Source organism: Oratosquilla oratoria, chromosome 24, assembly GCF_046742065.1.
Source record: "Oratosquilla oratoria isolate Oo_2021 chromosome 24, ASM4674206v1, whole genome shotgun sequence".
Lineage (NCBI taxonomy): Eukaryota > Metazoa > Arthropoda > Malacostraca > Stomatopoda > Squillidae > Oratosquilla > Oratosquilla oratoria.
In genome coordinates, this window is record NC_134800.1 from 22956347 (window position 1) to 22968846 (window position 12500).

Consider the following 12500-nt stretch of genomic DNA (forward strand, 5'->3'; position numbering starts at 1 on the left):
TGTGTGTGTGTGTGTGTGTGTGTGTGTGTGTGTGTGTGTATGTGTGTGTGTACATTTGTACTGTATGTAAATCTTACGGAGTCTTTGGAAGTCGTGTGCGTCTGGGTATATATATATATATATATATATATATATATATATATAATATATATATATATATATATATATATATATATATATATATATATATATATATATATATATATATATATATATATATATATATCTGGGTTGGTCCTCCTCTCGGTCGTTAAGAGACGACCGCACTCGCCTTCCTCCTCCCACTTTGCCGGAGTTTGACCTCGAGAAGACACAAGACCCAGACGACTCCGGCCGAAGACCGAAGAAATCGAGGGACAGGATTGAATTCGACGGACCTGAGCAGCGGCGAAAGAAGAACAAGAATAACGTCGAGGACAGCTACGAAGACAGAAGACATTGTATATATACATATATATTTGTATGTATGTATGTATGTATGTATGTATGTATGTGCGTATGCTGTAGTATCTCACTGAGCCGTTCGAGGTCCTGATCATAGTCCTCGAGTCACTGAAAAGGGAGTACGGACGGACTTCGGGTCACCTAGGCCAAGGCCGAGATCTGGGTGTTTGGGGAACTTACCAGATGACACAGTTCAGTCTGTCCATGCATGAGGCGAGGACACTGAGATCATGGAAAGCTTCGCGTTCCTTAGGAGTTTGGTGCATAACAGCGGTGGATCATGTCAGGAAGTCTTTCAAAAGATTGGCATTGCTCATGATGTTGTGGACTCTCAACCAGAGTACGTATATGGCGTTCACTCAACCAGAGTATATGGCGTTGTCGGTATTTGTGCAGGACTGCGATCCGAATCTTCATCTCACTTGTGCTCCTTGTCTTACCCTTATCTGGCCTTGTTCGTGGATAACCTTTGGTTTTCAGGATTTATCTCAATAAAAAAGATAGTTTGACAAATAAAATCCATCGGGTACTATGTTAAGATAAAGATCCGACATATTGTCTATGAAGTCGCCAATGTTTAAAGGTTCCAAAAGAGATTTAAAGTATTTTTTTAGAGTAGGAAAAAGGAGAGAAAGAAAATATCCACTCTTATCGTGTATTTAAGTTTTCAATAAACGCATATAAAATGAATATTTAAAGCGACAGAATTAAGGAAGAAATAAAACCAACAAACACAATTTTATTGAAGACAGATGAAAATCCATGTGAACAAGTTGTATAGACACGGTAAAGGAAACATGGACTGGAGGTGAAGCTTTATTCCTGACGAGGAAGGTGGGGAGATCGGATTTGATCAACAACATGTCAACTAGACCCTTGACGGACACGGAAACCGAGGCTTTATCCCTGGGTCTCAAGTTTGACACAGGGATTGGTAACAAGAGCTTTACGGACTACACCTTAAAAAACAGTATTTGGTCGGACACCGAGGCCGAGAAGGGATTCAAGCAAGGGGTCACGGCATGCTGCATAGCCCTCTCTGCCAGTACTCCGAGATCCCTTCCGCGCAGATACATCTCAGCGCTGAAGGAACTCGGTAAGGACAACAGCATTTTCATCTCACAAGCAGACAAAGGGGGCGGCGTCGTGATCATGGACAAAGCAGATTACGTGAGGAAGATGGAGCAATTGTTGGAAGATGAAGACACGTACACGAAGAAACGTCCAGGTCACGCCAAGGAGGAAGCTATGGTTTTTAACGGTAAGGTGAGAAAGATTTTGGGAGGCTCGGAGATGGGACGCAGACTAAAACACCTAATCGAGGAGGACCCTCGCCCGCCAACAATGAGGGGTCTTCCCAAGACCCACAAACCAGGGGTCCCCATGAGACCTATCACATCAGGGATTGGCAGTGCCCCCCACCGACTAGCGAAGGTTTTGGCCAAGCCCCTATCTAAAGCCATGGGATCCATAAGTGGATCTCATTTAAGAAATTCAGAGGACCTGCTACGCAGATTAAAGGGGACAAGCATGAGGTACAAGAAAATGGCCAGCTATGATGTGAAATCCTTATTCACACAAGTTCCCACAGATGGCGCTCTGGAGGCAGTGTGGAGAGTGGTCATCAACATGGACGAGGAGGAGTTGCCGCTGCCCAGGGGAGACTTCATGAAGCTGGTATCCATGTGCGTAAACTTTGGTTCATTCACCTTCGAGGGAGAGGAGTTTCTTCAACACAGTGGCCTTGCAATGGGGTCACCTCTGAGTGCCGTGGCTGCTTGCCTCTTCATGGAGGTCCAAGAGAAGGACCACTACTCTCATATCATAGGAAGGAGGGCAATATGGCTCAGGTACGTGGACGATGTTCTTATAATCGCTCCGAACAGGACAGACCTGGATGACGTCAGGAGTCAATTAAATAGAGTGAATCCGCAGATCCAATTCACTATTGAAGAGGAAGAAGAGGGAAAGCTTCCGTTTCTGGATACCCTATTAATAAAGACAACTGAGGGCCTCCTGTTCAGGGTTTACAGAAAGCCTACGAACCGTGACGACTTCATACACTACCTGTCGGCACACAATGAGAGGACGAAAAAGGGGGTGGTCATGGGCTTCTTCCTGCGTGCCTACAGGATATGCAGCGAGGAGTTCCTGGAGGAGGAAATCGAATACATCATCGCGGCCTTCTTGAAGCTTGGCTACCCCAAGGGCTTAATCCTGAGCTTAAGACGAAGAGCGGAAGAAATAATCCACACAAGCAGGTTAAGAGAAGGCAACGCCACCACAAAAACATCATACATGACGCATCCTAACTCTTAGAAGGTATGAGACATAATTAGAATGCTCAGGAGCACGGAAGTTAAAGCAGCCGTAACATCGGGAACGAAGATTGGTGACATGTTAAAAAGCGGGACTAAGATGAGGGGGAGAGAAGACAGCGTCTTGTATAATATCCCATGAACATCATGCGATAAAGCATACTACGGAGAGACTAAGAGGGGCCTTAACACTAGAATCAGGGAGCATAAGGCCGACCTCCGTCACCATAGACTCACCAACGCAATGGTGGTGCATGTTGACGAGTCTGGGCACCTCCCACAATGGAACCGAGCCGAGATTCTACACGAAGGTATGGATAAGAAGATCAGAAAATCTATAGAAGCTGCGTACATCACCACTCGTCCGAATATCAACAACAAGGCTGGGAGCTTCACCTGGGCCAAATCTTCAGCGAATATAGCGCTTCGTGATTGGCTGTCTCAGCGGGCCAATCAGGAAGCAGCGCTATACGCTATTACACCCACTTGAGCCATAAGGCGGTTTTATAATCTCTGTATGTTTCTAGTATGCTCATTCCTTTGAGAAAGTCGTTAGACGAAACGTCAGGAATAAAGCTTCACCTCCAGTCCATGTTTCCTTTACCGTGTCTATACAAACACAATTTTATTCAAATATTTTTACAAAATTGCCGGCACACCCAATTAAACAGAAATAAAAGAACCAACAAATATAAACGTATTCACTGCTGTTGACAAAAGTGTGGTTCGTCAGTTCTCACCAAGTCTTCGAGGGTCACATCAGTCGCTCTCTGCCTCCTACCGAAGAAGGACCACGAGGATTTCAATGACGTCAACCATCATGGCACGTGTGGTCATCAGTCTTTATCAGGCCTCTTACTCCGTTACCGCTGGGAATCAAAGAGTTCCTCGTTGTCTGTGGTTCTTCTTCCTGAATCTACTTCAGTATGTCGAGAGCCGATGATGTGTCCCTCGATTTGTCGCTTCTTAGGTCCCTAGACATTCTTCTTGTTCTTCTTTGGTCTCCTCAGGTCCATCGTATTCTCTCTTATCCCTCGGTGTCTTCTGGTCTTCTGGCTTCGTAGCTGTCCTCGACGTTGTTCTTGTTCTTCTTTGGCCGCTGCTCAGGCCCGTCGAATTCGCTCTTATCCCTCGATGTCTTCTGGCTTCGTAGCGTTCCAGGTCTTCGGCCGGAGTCCTCTGGGTGTTGTGTCTTCTCGAGGTCGAACTCCGGCAAAGTGGGAGGAGAAACGCGAGTGCGGTCGTCTCTTGACGACCGAGAGGAAGACCAGCCTAGATAGAGGATCTTCCGGGCTCTTTGTCCTTTGGCCAAAACCAAAAGTTCTTGATCCTTTTAACCTTTATGTTCTCCTTACTATTTGACTCATGAGGTAACTCATCCATCCATCCATCCACCCTTCCAACCATCTATTCATTCGAGAATTGGCCAACCATGGTTTTTGGAATTAGATTGTATATATACATATACATGCATACAAACATACATATATATACTGTATATTGTGTGTGTGTGTGTGTGTGTGTGTGTGTGTACGAGATATTCCTGTACATATGTACTGTATGTACATCTTGCGGAGTCTTTGTGGGGTCATGTGTGTCTGTGTGTATGCATATGTATGTATGTATATATATATATATATATATATATATATATATATATATATATATATATATTTATATATATATGTGTTTGTATGTATGTACAGTATATTTGTTTGTATGTATGTATGTATGTATGTATGTATGTAACTATGTATGTATGTATGTATGTATGTATGTATGTATGTATGTATGTATGTATGTATGTATGTATGTATGTATGTATGTATGTATGTATGTATGTATGCATTTATGCTGTACTATCTTCTTGAGCCGTTCGAGGTCCTGGTCATAGTCCTGGAGTCACTACAACGGAAGTCCAGACGGACTTCGGGCCACCTCGACTAAGGTCAAGGTCTGGGCGTTTGAGGAGCTCACTGGATGACACAGTTCAGTTTGTCCATGCATGAGGCGAAGACACTGAGGTCATGGAAAGCTTCACTTTCCTTGGCAGTGTGGTGCATAAGAGCGGTGGGTCGTGTCAGGAATTCTTTGGAAAGATTGGCATTGATCATGTGGTGGACTCTCAACCAGAGTCCGTTACCGTTGGGAATCAAAGAGTTCCTCGTTGTCTGTGGTTCTTCTTCCTGAACTTACTTCAGTATGTGGAGAGCCTGATGTGTCCCTGGATTTGTCGCTTCTTAGGTCCCTCGACGTTCTTCTTGTTCTTCTTTGACCGCTCTTGAGGTCCGTCGAATCCTCTCTTGTCCCTCGAAGTCTTCTGTCTTCGTAGCGGTCCTCGACGTTCTTCTTGTTTTTCTTTCGCCGCTGCTCAGGTCCGTCGAATTTGCTCCTGTCCTTCGGTGTCTCCTTGCTTCTTAGCGTTCCAGGTCTTCGGCCGGAGTCCTCTGGGTCTTGTGTCTTCTCATGGACGAACTCCGGCAAAGGGGGAGGAGAAGGCGAGCGCGGTCATCTCTTGACGACCGAGAGGAGGACCAGCCCAGATAAAGAGTCTTCCGGGCTCTTTGTCCTTTGGCCAAAACCAAAAGTTCTTGATCCTTTTAACCTTCATGTTCCTCTTACTACTTCACTCTTAAGGTCACTCCTCCATCCATCCACCCCTCCATTCATCTATTTATTCGAAAATTGGCCAACCATGGTTTTTGGAATTGAACTGTACATATACATATACGTATACATATAGATATACATATACATATACATACACAAACATACATATATAGATACATACATATATATATATATGTATATATGTTTATATATATGTATGTATGTATGTATATATATATATATATATATATATATATATATATATATATATATATATGTATATATATATATATATATATATATATATATATATATATATATGTGTGTGTGTGTGTGTACTTTGTATGCGTGTGTTAACACATGTACAGTGTATATGACAATTCTGAAGTTGATATAAATAAATTCAGATATATTAGCAACCACTGAATATAGTCGAGAGTGCTGCTTTTAAGTTCTGATGTGTTGTATCTGCCATGTAAACGTCGGAAAGAAAGTATAAATCAGTTTTGCAAAAATATGCGAAATGCCAAAATTTGACATTCTGATATTTCCTATGTAAACATTTGTCGCAAAAATGGCTTGTAAACATCCACCTTTCACAGTTCCTCAATTGGTGCATATGCAAATAGTCCATTTTCTTGCCACATTTGTCCTTTTCAGATCCGTTCTGACACTCCTCTTCCCTTATATAAACTTGTTTAAACTTCATGACGTCATCACTCTTCACGTGTTTGAGAAAAGATCTTGAAGTTGTGATCTGCTTCATACTTGACCGTTTCTGTGCAAGGCACAGTCCTTCGCATCAATCAGGACAAAATATATAAAGCGTTATCGTAGCTGATATTGTGTATGCAGCCTTGAAGATCCAATGCAGGACCAACTGACTATCTCCTGGAATTTAATACATTTTTTAATAATTTTATTACGACGTCCTGCTCTAAATGAATAGATTTTTTCACGTTGAGAGGACAGATAGCATCGTTTATGGGAACGGAATCCCTGCGCATAGGAAAAAGGTAACAAGGACAAATATCAAAAAGCTTTACGGTGGTATTCTTAAAAAAGAAAAAATATCTTTCTGTATATAAATCTTATATGAACACTTGGAAGGGAAAGATTTATATAAAGATTTTTTTTTTTTAAGAATACTACCGTAAGAACCTTACGGTGGTATTCTTTAAAAAGAATCTTTACTTATATAAATCTTTCCCTTCCAAGGATTTATATAAGATTTATATAAGGAAATATATATATATATTTTTTTAAGAATACCACCGTTAGTGAGTTTAAAATCATAATTCATTTAATCATTTCATCGAACAATGAAATCGTGGGCCTAAATTTTAGGGTGACTGCGAAACGTGTCCCCTTGAACGCCTATAGTACAATAACGACTTTGTATTGCTTCTGTTATGAAAAATGATGGATAATTTTATTAACTGAATGCTGCACTATCGAGCTAACCGATCGGGATCGACCTGTTCACAATGGACATATGATCCTTAGATTAAATAAAATCATCTAATATTTGCCAGAAAACCATGTATGCAGTCCTTCTCTTTGTCAAAGTAAATACTACTTAGAAAAAACGGCAGAACACAAAACAATATGACAAAGAAAATTTAATGAACAAAGTAATAGAATTTTACCAGTCCATAGAAAGAAAGAAAATTACTTAGGCTAAAACGAGAAATATGAAAATATTTAGGAAAGTAGAAATTTTAGGAACATATGATTTCCGATAAGATGGAAGACCACTTCGACGAAGAACGGCATAACGTCTCGTTTATAGTAAGGTACAGAGAAGAAGGTCAGGGTGTGTAAGAGGTAGAATAGGAGGTCAGTACATAGAGGCAATTAGGGGGGAAGAGATAATCTAGATTCTAGATTATCTCTTCCCCCCCTAGATTCTAGAACAGTGGTTCCCAAACTGTGGGTAAAGTACCCCCTGGGGGGGAGGTAGCAAATTTTCGGGGGTAATGGAGTGGTGAAAAAAAAAAAAATAAATAAAATAAAATCAAGAAAATATTGCGGTACCCGGCATTAGGATTAAGGCTAAATTAGTACGTATAGTTGTAAAACTGGAAAAAAAAAAAGTTTGGGAACCACTGTTCCAGAAGCTTGCCGGGCCAGCGACTCAAGAGTAACATTTCCAGAGGAAGCTTGAGAACGCATATGTGACATTTAGCATTTGCCTCCAGTGATTGATGGAAACACCAAAGATGTAGCAAAGTGCAAAGATCAATGAGTTGTGTGAAGTTCAAAGCTGTCCATGGAATCTCGGTAAAAGTAATCATTTCATTAACCTGGGTTCAATCCTCAACGGTTACCAAAAACTATCACTTTGTGTTGACTCCTAGCATAAAGGGTTAAGGTGTAGCAAAGTACAAAGATCAATGAGTTGTGTGAAGTTCAAAGCTGTCCATGGAATCTCGGTAAAAGTAATCATTTCATTAACCTGGGTTCAATCCTCAACGGTTACCAAAAACTATCACTTTGTGTTGATTCCTAGCATAAGGGGTTAAGGTGATGACTTCGGGCCTAACCAGCTGTCTCTTTCCATAGTGTTCCTCATTGTCTGATGATTGACTGATTCGATTTAACGTCGCAAACTTCCCCTGTCAGGAGGCTAGCACGTGACCCTCACAGAGGACTTTGTAGCGTGAAATTTAATGAACCATGTCCTTGGTCCAGCTCGTTGGTGGCAGAGTTCGAACTGCCCGTCACTTCGACCTCCGCCGCAAGCAGTGACGCTCTAATCCGCTCGCTCAGTGAGTTCTTGAAATAAAGAGAATCCTTCGTTATCCCCTTCAGAATGAGGTTTTACGTTGAGCTTAAACCAAATAGTTTAATATCAACCAGGGTAGACTACGTGAAGAGGTCCTTCTTCCTAAAACTAAAGAGAATCCTTCTTTAACCGATTTAGCATGAGGTCTTGCCTTAAGTTACAAAAAAGTTCCGAGGATAATCAGGTTAGTATATGTAAAGAGATATTCGCAGTGAAAGTCTTCTTTGACACAGACATAATCCCTCCAGTGTAGATTCTTTCTATAAAATCGACAGAGACGTCTATCCCTCCACTCTAGATTTTTTCTATAAACTCGACAGAGACGTCTGTAGTTAGCCAGAACAAAATGTCTTAAGAAACGCCGTCGGAACGAAATCTTAGTTTTCAAAGATGTGCTGTCAGTGTAGCCCTCGAGAGAGACGACCCAGAAGGGACGAGACTAAAAACGTTCCCATGCTGGTTGTAGCTGCGTCTAATAAATCGTATCTGCTTAGAGGTGCTGAAGATGGATAGGGAGTCTGCGTGGGAGCTAGGTAGGGAGGATTCTCAGGGTAGGAGGAGAGGGATGAGTTACAGCATCCCCCACCCCCTCTCCCAGCCCCACAAGTGGTTAAGAAATGTTATCATGCTGTAAAGTTTTCACGCTTTTTCGGACATTACTTAGTGATATTTGGGCGTAAAATTTTAGAATAAGGAAATTTAGTTTAGACTGTGTTTAGTAGCCATGTCATCTACTGCGATGACGCCCTTGACATATTTTATTTTGGTTGATAAAATATTATTTTATTCAGTTGAAGAGAGAACATTTGATGAGAGGATCATTCTTCAGTTCGGCGTTTTTTTTTTTTTTTTTTTTTTTTTAATATATATATATATATATATATATATATATATATATATATATGTATATATATATATATATATATATATATATATATATATATATATATATATATACAAGAATCAGTTCAGCTCCTGGCAGGTCCTCTTCTTGGGGATCCTTTCCCTGCTCTCCATGATTTATTCTGGCTGCCGTCAGGCGATTTTATTCAGCCATGGGAAGCCCCCTTGCATGGTGGAAGAGTTAAAAACAGGTTGAACTGTTGTAGGTGATGCGAACAAGACAGTAGTTGCTGACGTAGCAATATACGTAACGAAGTACAACAGGTTACAAATGCAAAGTAGTAAGGAACGTAAAGACAGGTTGCTGAGAAAAAGTGGAGGAGTTAGCTCAGGGTAGTGTTTTGGTGAAGGATACACGCAGGGAGGTTCAGTAGCTTACAAAGTACCTCGTAAGTGTAAGTTTTAGTAATGAAGTAAAGCAGAAGAAAAATAACCACCTATGCATAAGTGAAATAGACTATATTACAAAATAGAATAAAATGGGATATGAATACGAGTATGTAAGATAAAACGAATGCAATATAATAAATAGATTAAATCAAATAAAAGTGAACAAACACACACACACACACACACACACACACACACACACACACACACACACACACACACACACACACACACACACACACACACACACACACACACACACACACACACACACACACACACACACACACACACACACATGCACACACACACGCACACACACACACACACACACACACACACACACACACACACACACACACACACACACACACACACACACACACACACACACACACACACACACACACACACACACACACACACACACACACACACACACACACACACACACACACACACACACACACACAGGGGGGGGAGTTGGGGTGTGTGTGTGTGCAAGGTCATAGCATTACCCATAGATCGGACCTACGAGCTCTGAGCTCTCTTCCAGGAGGGAAATAGCTGTCGATCACGAGTCCAACACGTGATCCAAAGACCAAGTGAATACACACACACACACACACACATACGCACACATATATATATACACACATACATACACATACACACATGCATGCATGCATGCATGCACACACATATACATACATACATACATACATACATACATACATACATACATACATACATACATACATACATACATACATACATACATACATACATACATACATACATACATACATACATACATACATACATACATACATACATACATACATACATACATACATACATACATACACAAACACGCACACACACGTACACACATATATACATACATACATACATACATACATACATACATACATACATACATACATACATACATACGTATATACACACACACATACACGCACACACATATACACACACACATACATACACACACATACACACACACATTCATACATAAATACATACATACATACATACATACACACACACACACAAACATACACACACACACACACACACACACACACACACACACACACACACACACACACACACACACACACACACTCATGGCGCTGTGGTTAGAGCTCTGGCCTGCCACTACGGAGGTCCGGGTTCGATCCTCGCCCGGGGCTGAATTAATATCAGTATCGCAGCGCTGAGAGGTGTTACTCCAACTCTCGTGGGCGGGGAGTTGGGGGTGTGTGTGTGTGCAAGGTCATAGCATTACCCATAGATCGGACCTACGAGCTCTGAGCTCTCTTCCAGGAGGGAAATAGCTGTCGATCACGAGTCCAACACATGATCCAAAGACCAAGTGAATATACACACACACACACACACACACACACACACACACACACACACACACATATACACAAAGTAGCAATTAAAGTCTGGGGATGAGGAATGTGCAAAGCTTTGGAATAAGAGACACACAGAGGGAACACGAAGAAAACAGTAAATGAAGAAACAAGAACGGTATAAGATAAAGAAGACATTGAGGAAAATCGACAGAAAAACAAGAAAGAGGAGAGAGACAAATGAGAACAAAGCAAGTACTGGAGGAGTCTGGAGGCCCCTTTTGCAGGAGGAGTAGTGGCAACACAGAAGCTGGATGTGACGAAGGATGAGGAAGGAGGTGGAGGAGGAGGGGAAGGAGGAGGAAGAGGAGGAGGAGGAGGAAGAGGAGGAGGAGGAGGAGGAGGAGGAGGAGGAGGAGGAGGAGGAGGAGGAGGAGGCGGAGGAACACGAGGCGGAGCCTGAGGGCTGACATTTGCAGACCAGCGCCCTGTGTTTACGAGGTGTGAGCGTTGTCATTTAGCAAAGCTCAGTACAGGGCCTGAAGATCTCCTCCTTACCTTCTCCACCCCTTCCCCCTCCTCCGACCCTCCTTCCTACCCCTCCCACTTCCCCCCTCTCCCTCCTCCCAACCCTTCCATCTCCTCCTTCCTTCACTTCCTCCAGCCCATCCCACCAACTATTTGCCTTCATCCTTCCATCTTACATCAACTCTCTCTACTGCCCCTTTCCATTTCCTCTTCTCCTCCTCTTGATTTCTATCTCCACCTTCTCCTGGTTCTACCATCCATCTACCTCCTCGTCCTCTTCTGAACCTTTCTATTCCTCTTCCACCTCCTTCATGACTTCATCCATTCCTCCTTGCCTTCTATCTAAATTTCTCTCCCTCCTTCTATTCTTTCCAACTCTCCTCCTCTCACCTTCCCATTCCCCATTTTCTCTCTTACAAAGGATTACAAAGGATTACAAAGGCGGAGCATGCCGACAGGAGACCTTTTGATTCATATCTAGGTCGGATGCGAAAAAAAAATCATATTAATAATAAAATAATAAATAAAAACTATGATAATGTAAATAACAAATAAAATACATAAATAAATGCATAGGTATAGTTAAATAATAAACAAACAGGTAAATAGTAAATAATGATAAATTGACATATAACTAATAATAAATGAAAATCAGACAGAAAATAATAACAAAACAAAAACAAATAATATAAGATAAATTAAAATCATTACAGCATCTTACTTAGGTATTTATTTAAATGATTCTTAAAGCTTCGAACTGAACTACATTGCACTACCTGTGCAGGAAGTTTATTCCATTCATTAACTACACGGTTGGCAAAGTTGTTTCTACCTACTTCCAAATTGAATCTATTTCCGGACAGTTTGAGACCATTGTTTCTTGTCTTATTCTCATTCTCATTCTTACCCCTTTTATCTCTCTTTCCATTATCTTACATTCCTACTAGGCTCTTTCATTCTTTTTACTGCCTTAGCTCCTCCGTCCGTTCATCCTGTCCCTGCTTCCTCTACCTTTCCCTTTCTAAAACTCGTACATTCTCAACTCTTCCTTTCATGTCCCCTTGTTGTTCCATTCTCCACTTACTCTACTACTGCCTTTACACTTTCTTTTTCCTCTTCCTTTATTTCTTCTTC

General features: G+C 41.4%; 1 protein-coding gene across 1 annotated transcript; it reads left to right on the forward strand.

Annotated features, from left to right (window-relative positions):
* The first annotated feature begins 1305 nt into the window (after positions 1 to 1305).
* On the forward strand, positions 1306 to 3252 carry LOC143038293 (uncharacterized). Its single transcript, XM_076207314.1, has 2 exons — positions 1306 to 2052; positions 3208 to 3252. The coding sequence occupies exons 1-2, from the start codon at positions 1306 to 1308 to the stop codon at positions 3250 to 3252; spliced, it is 792 nt and encodes a 263-aa protein (XP_076063429.1).
* The last annotated feature ends 9248 nt before the right edge of the window (positions 3253 to 12500 follow it).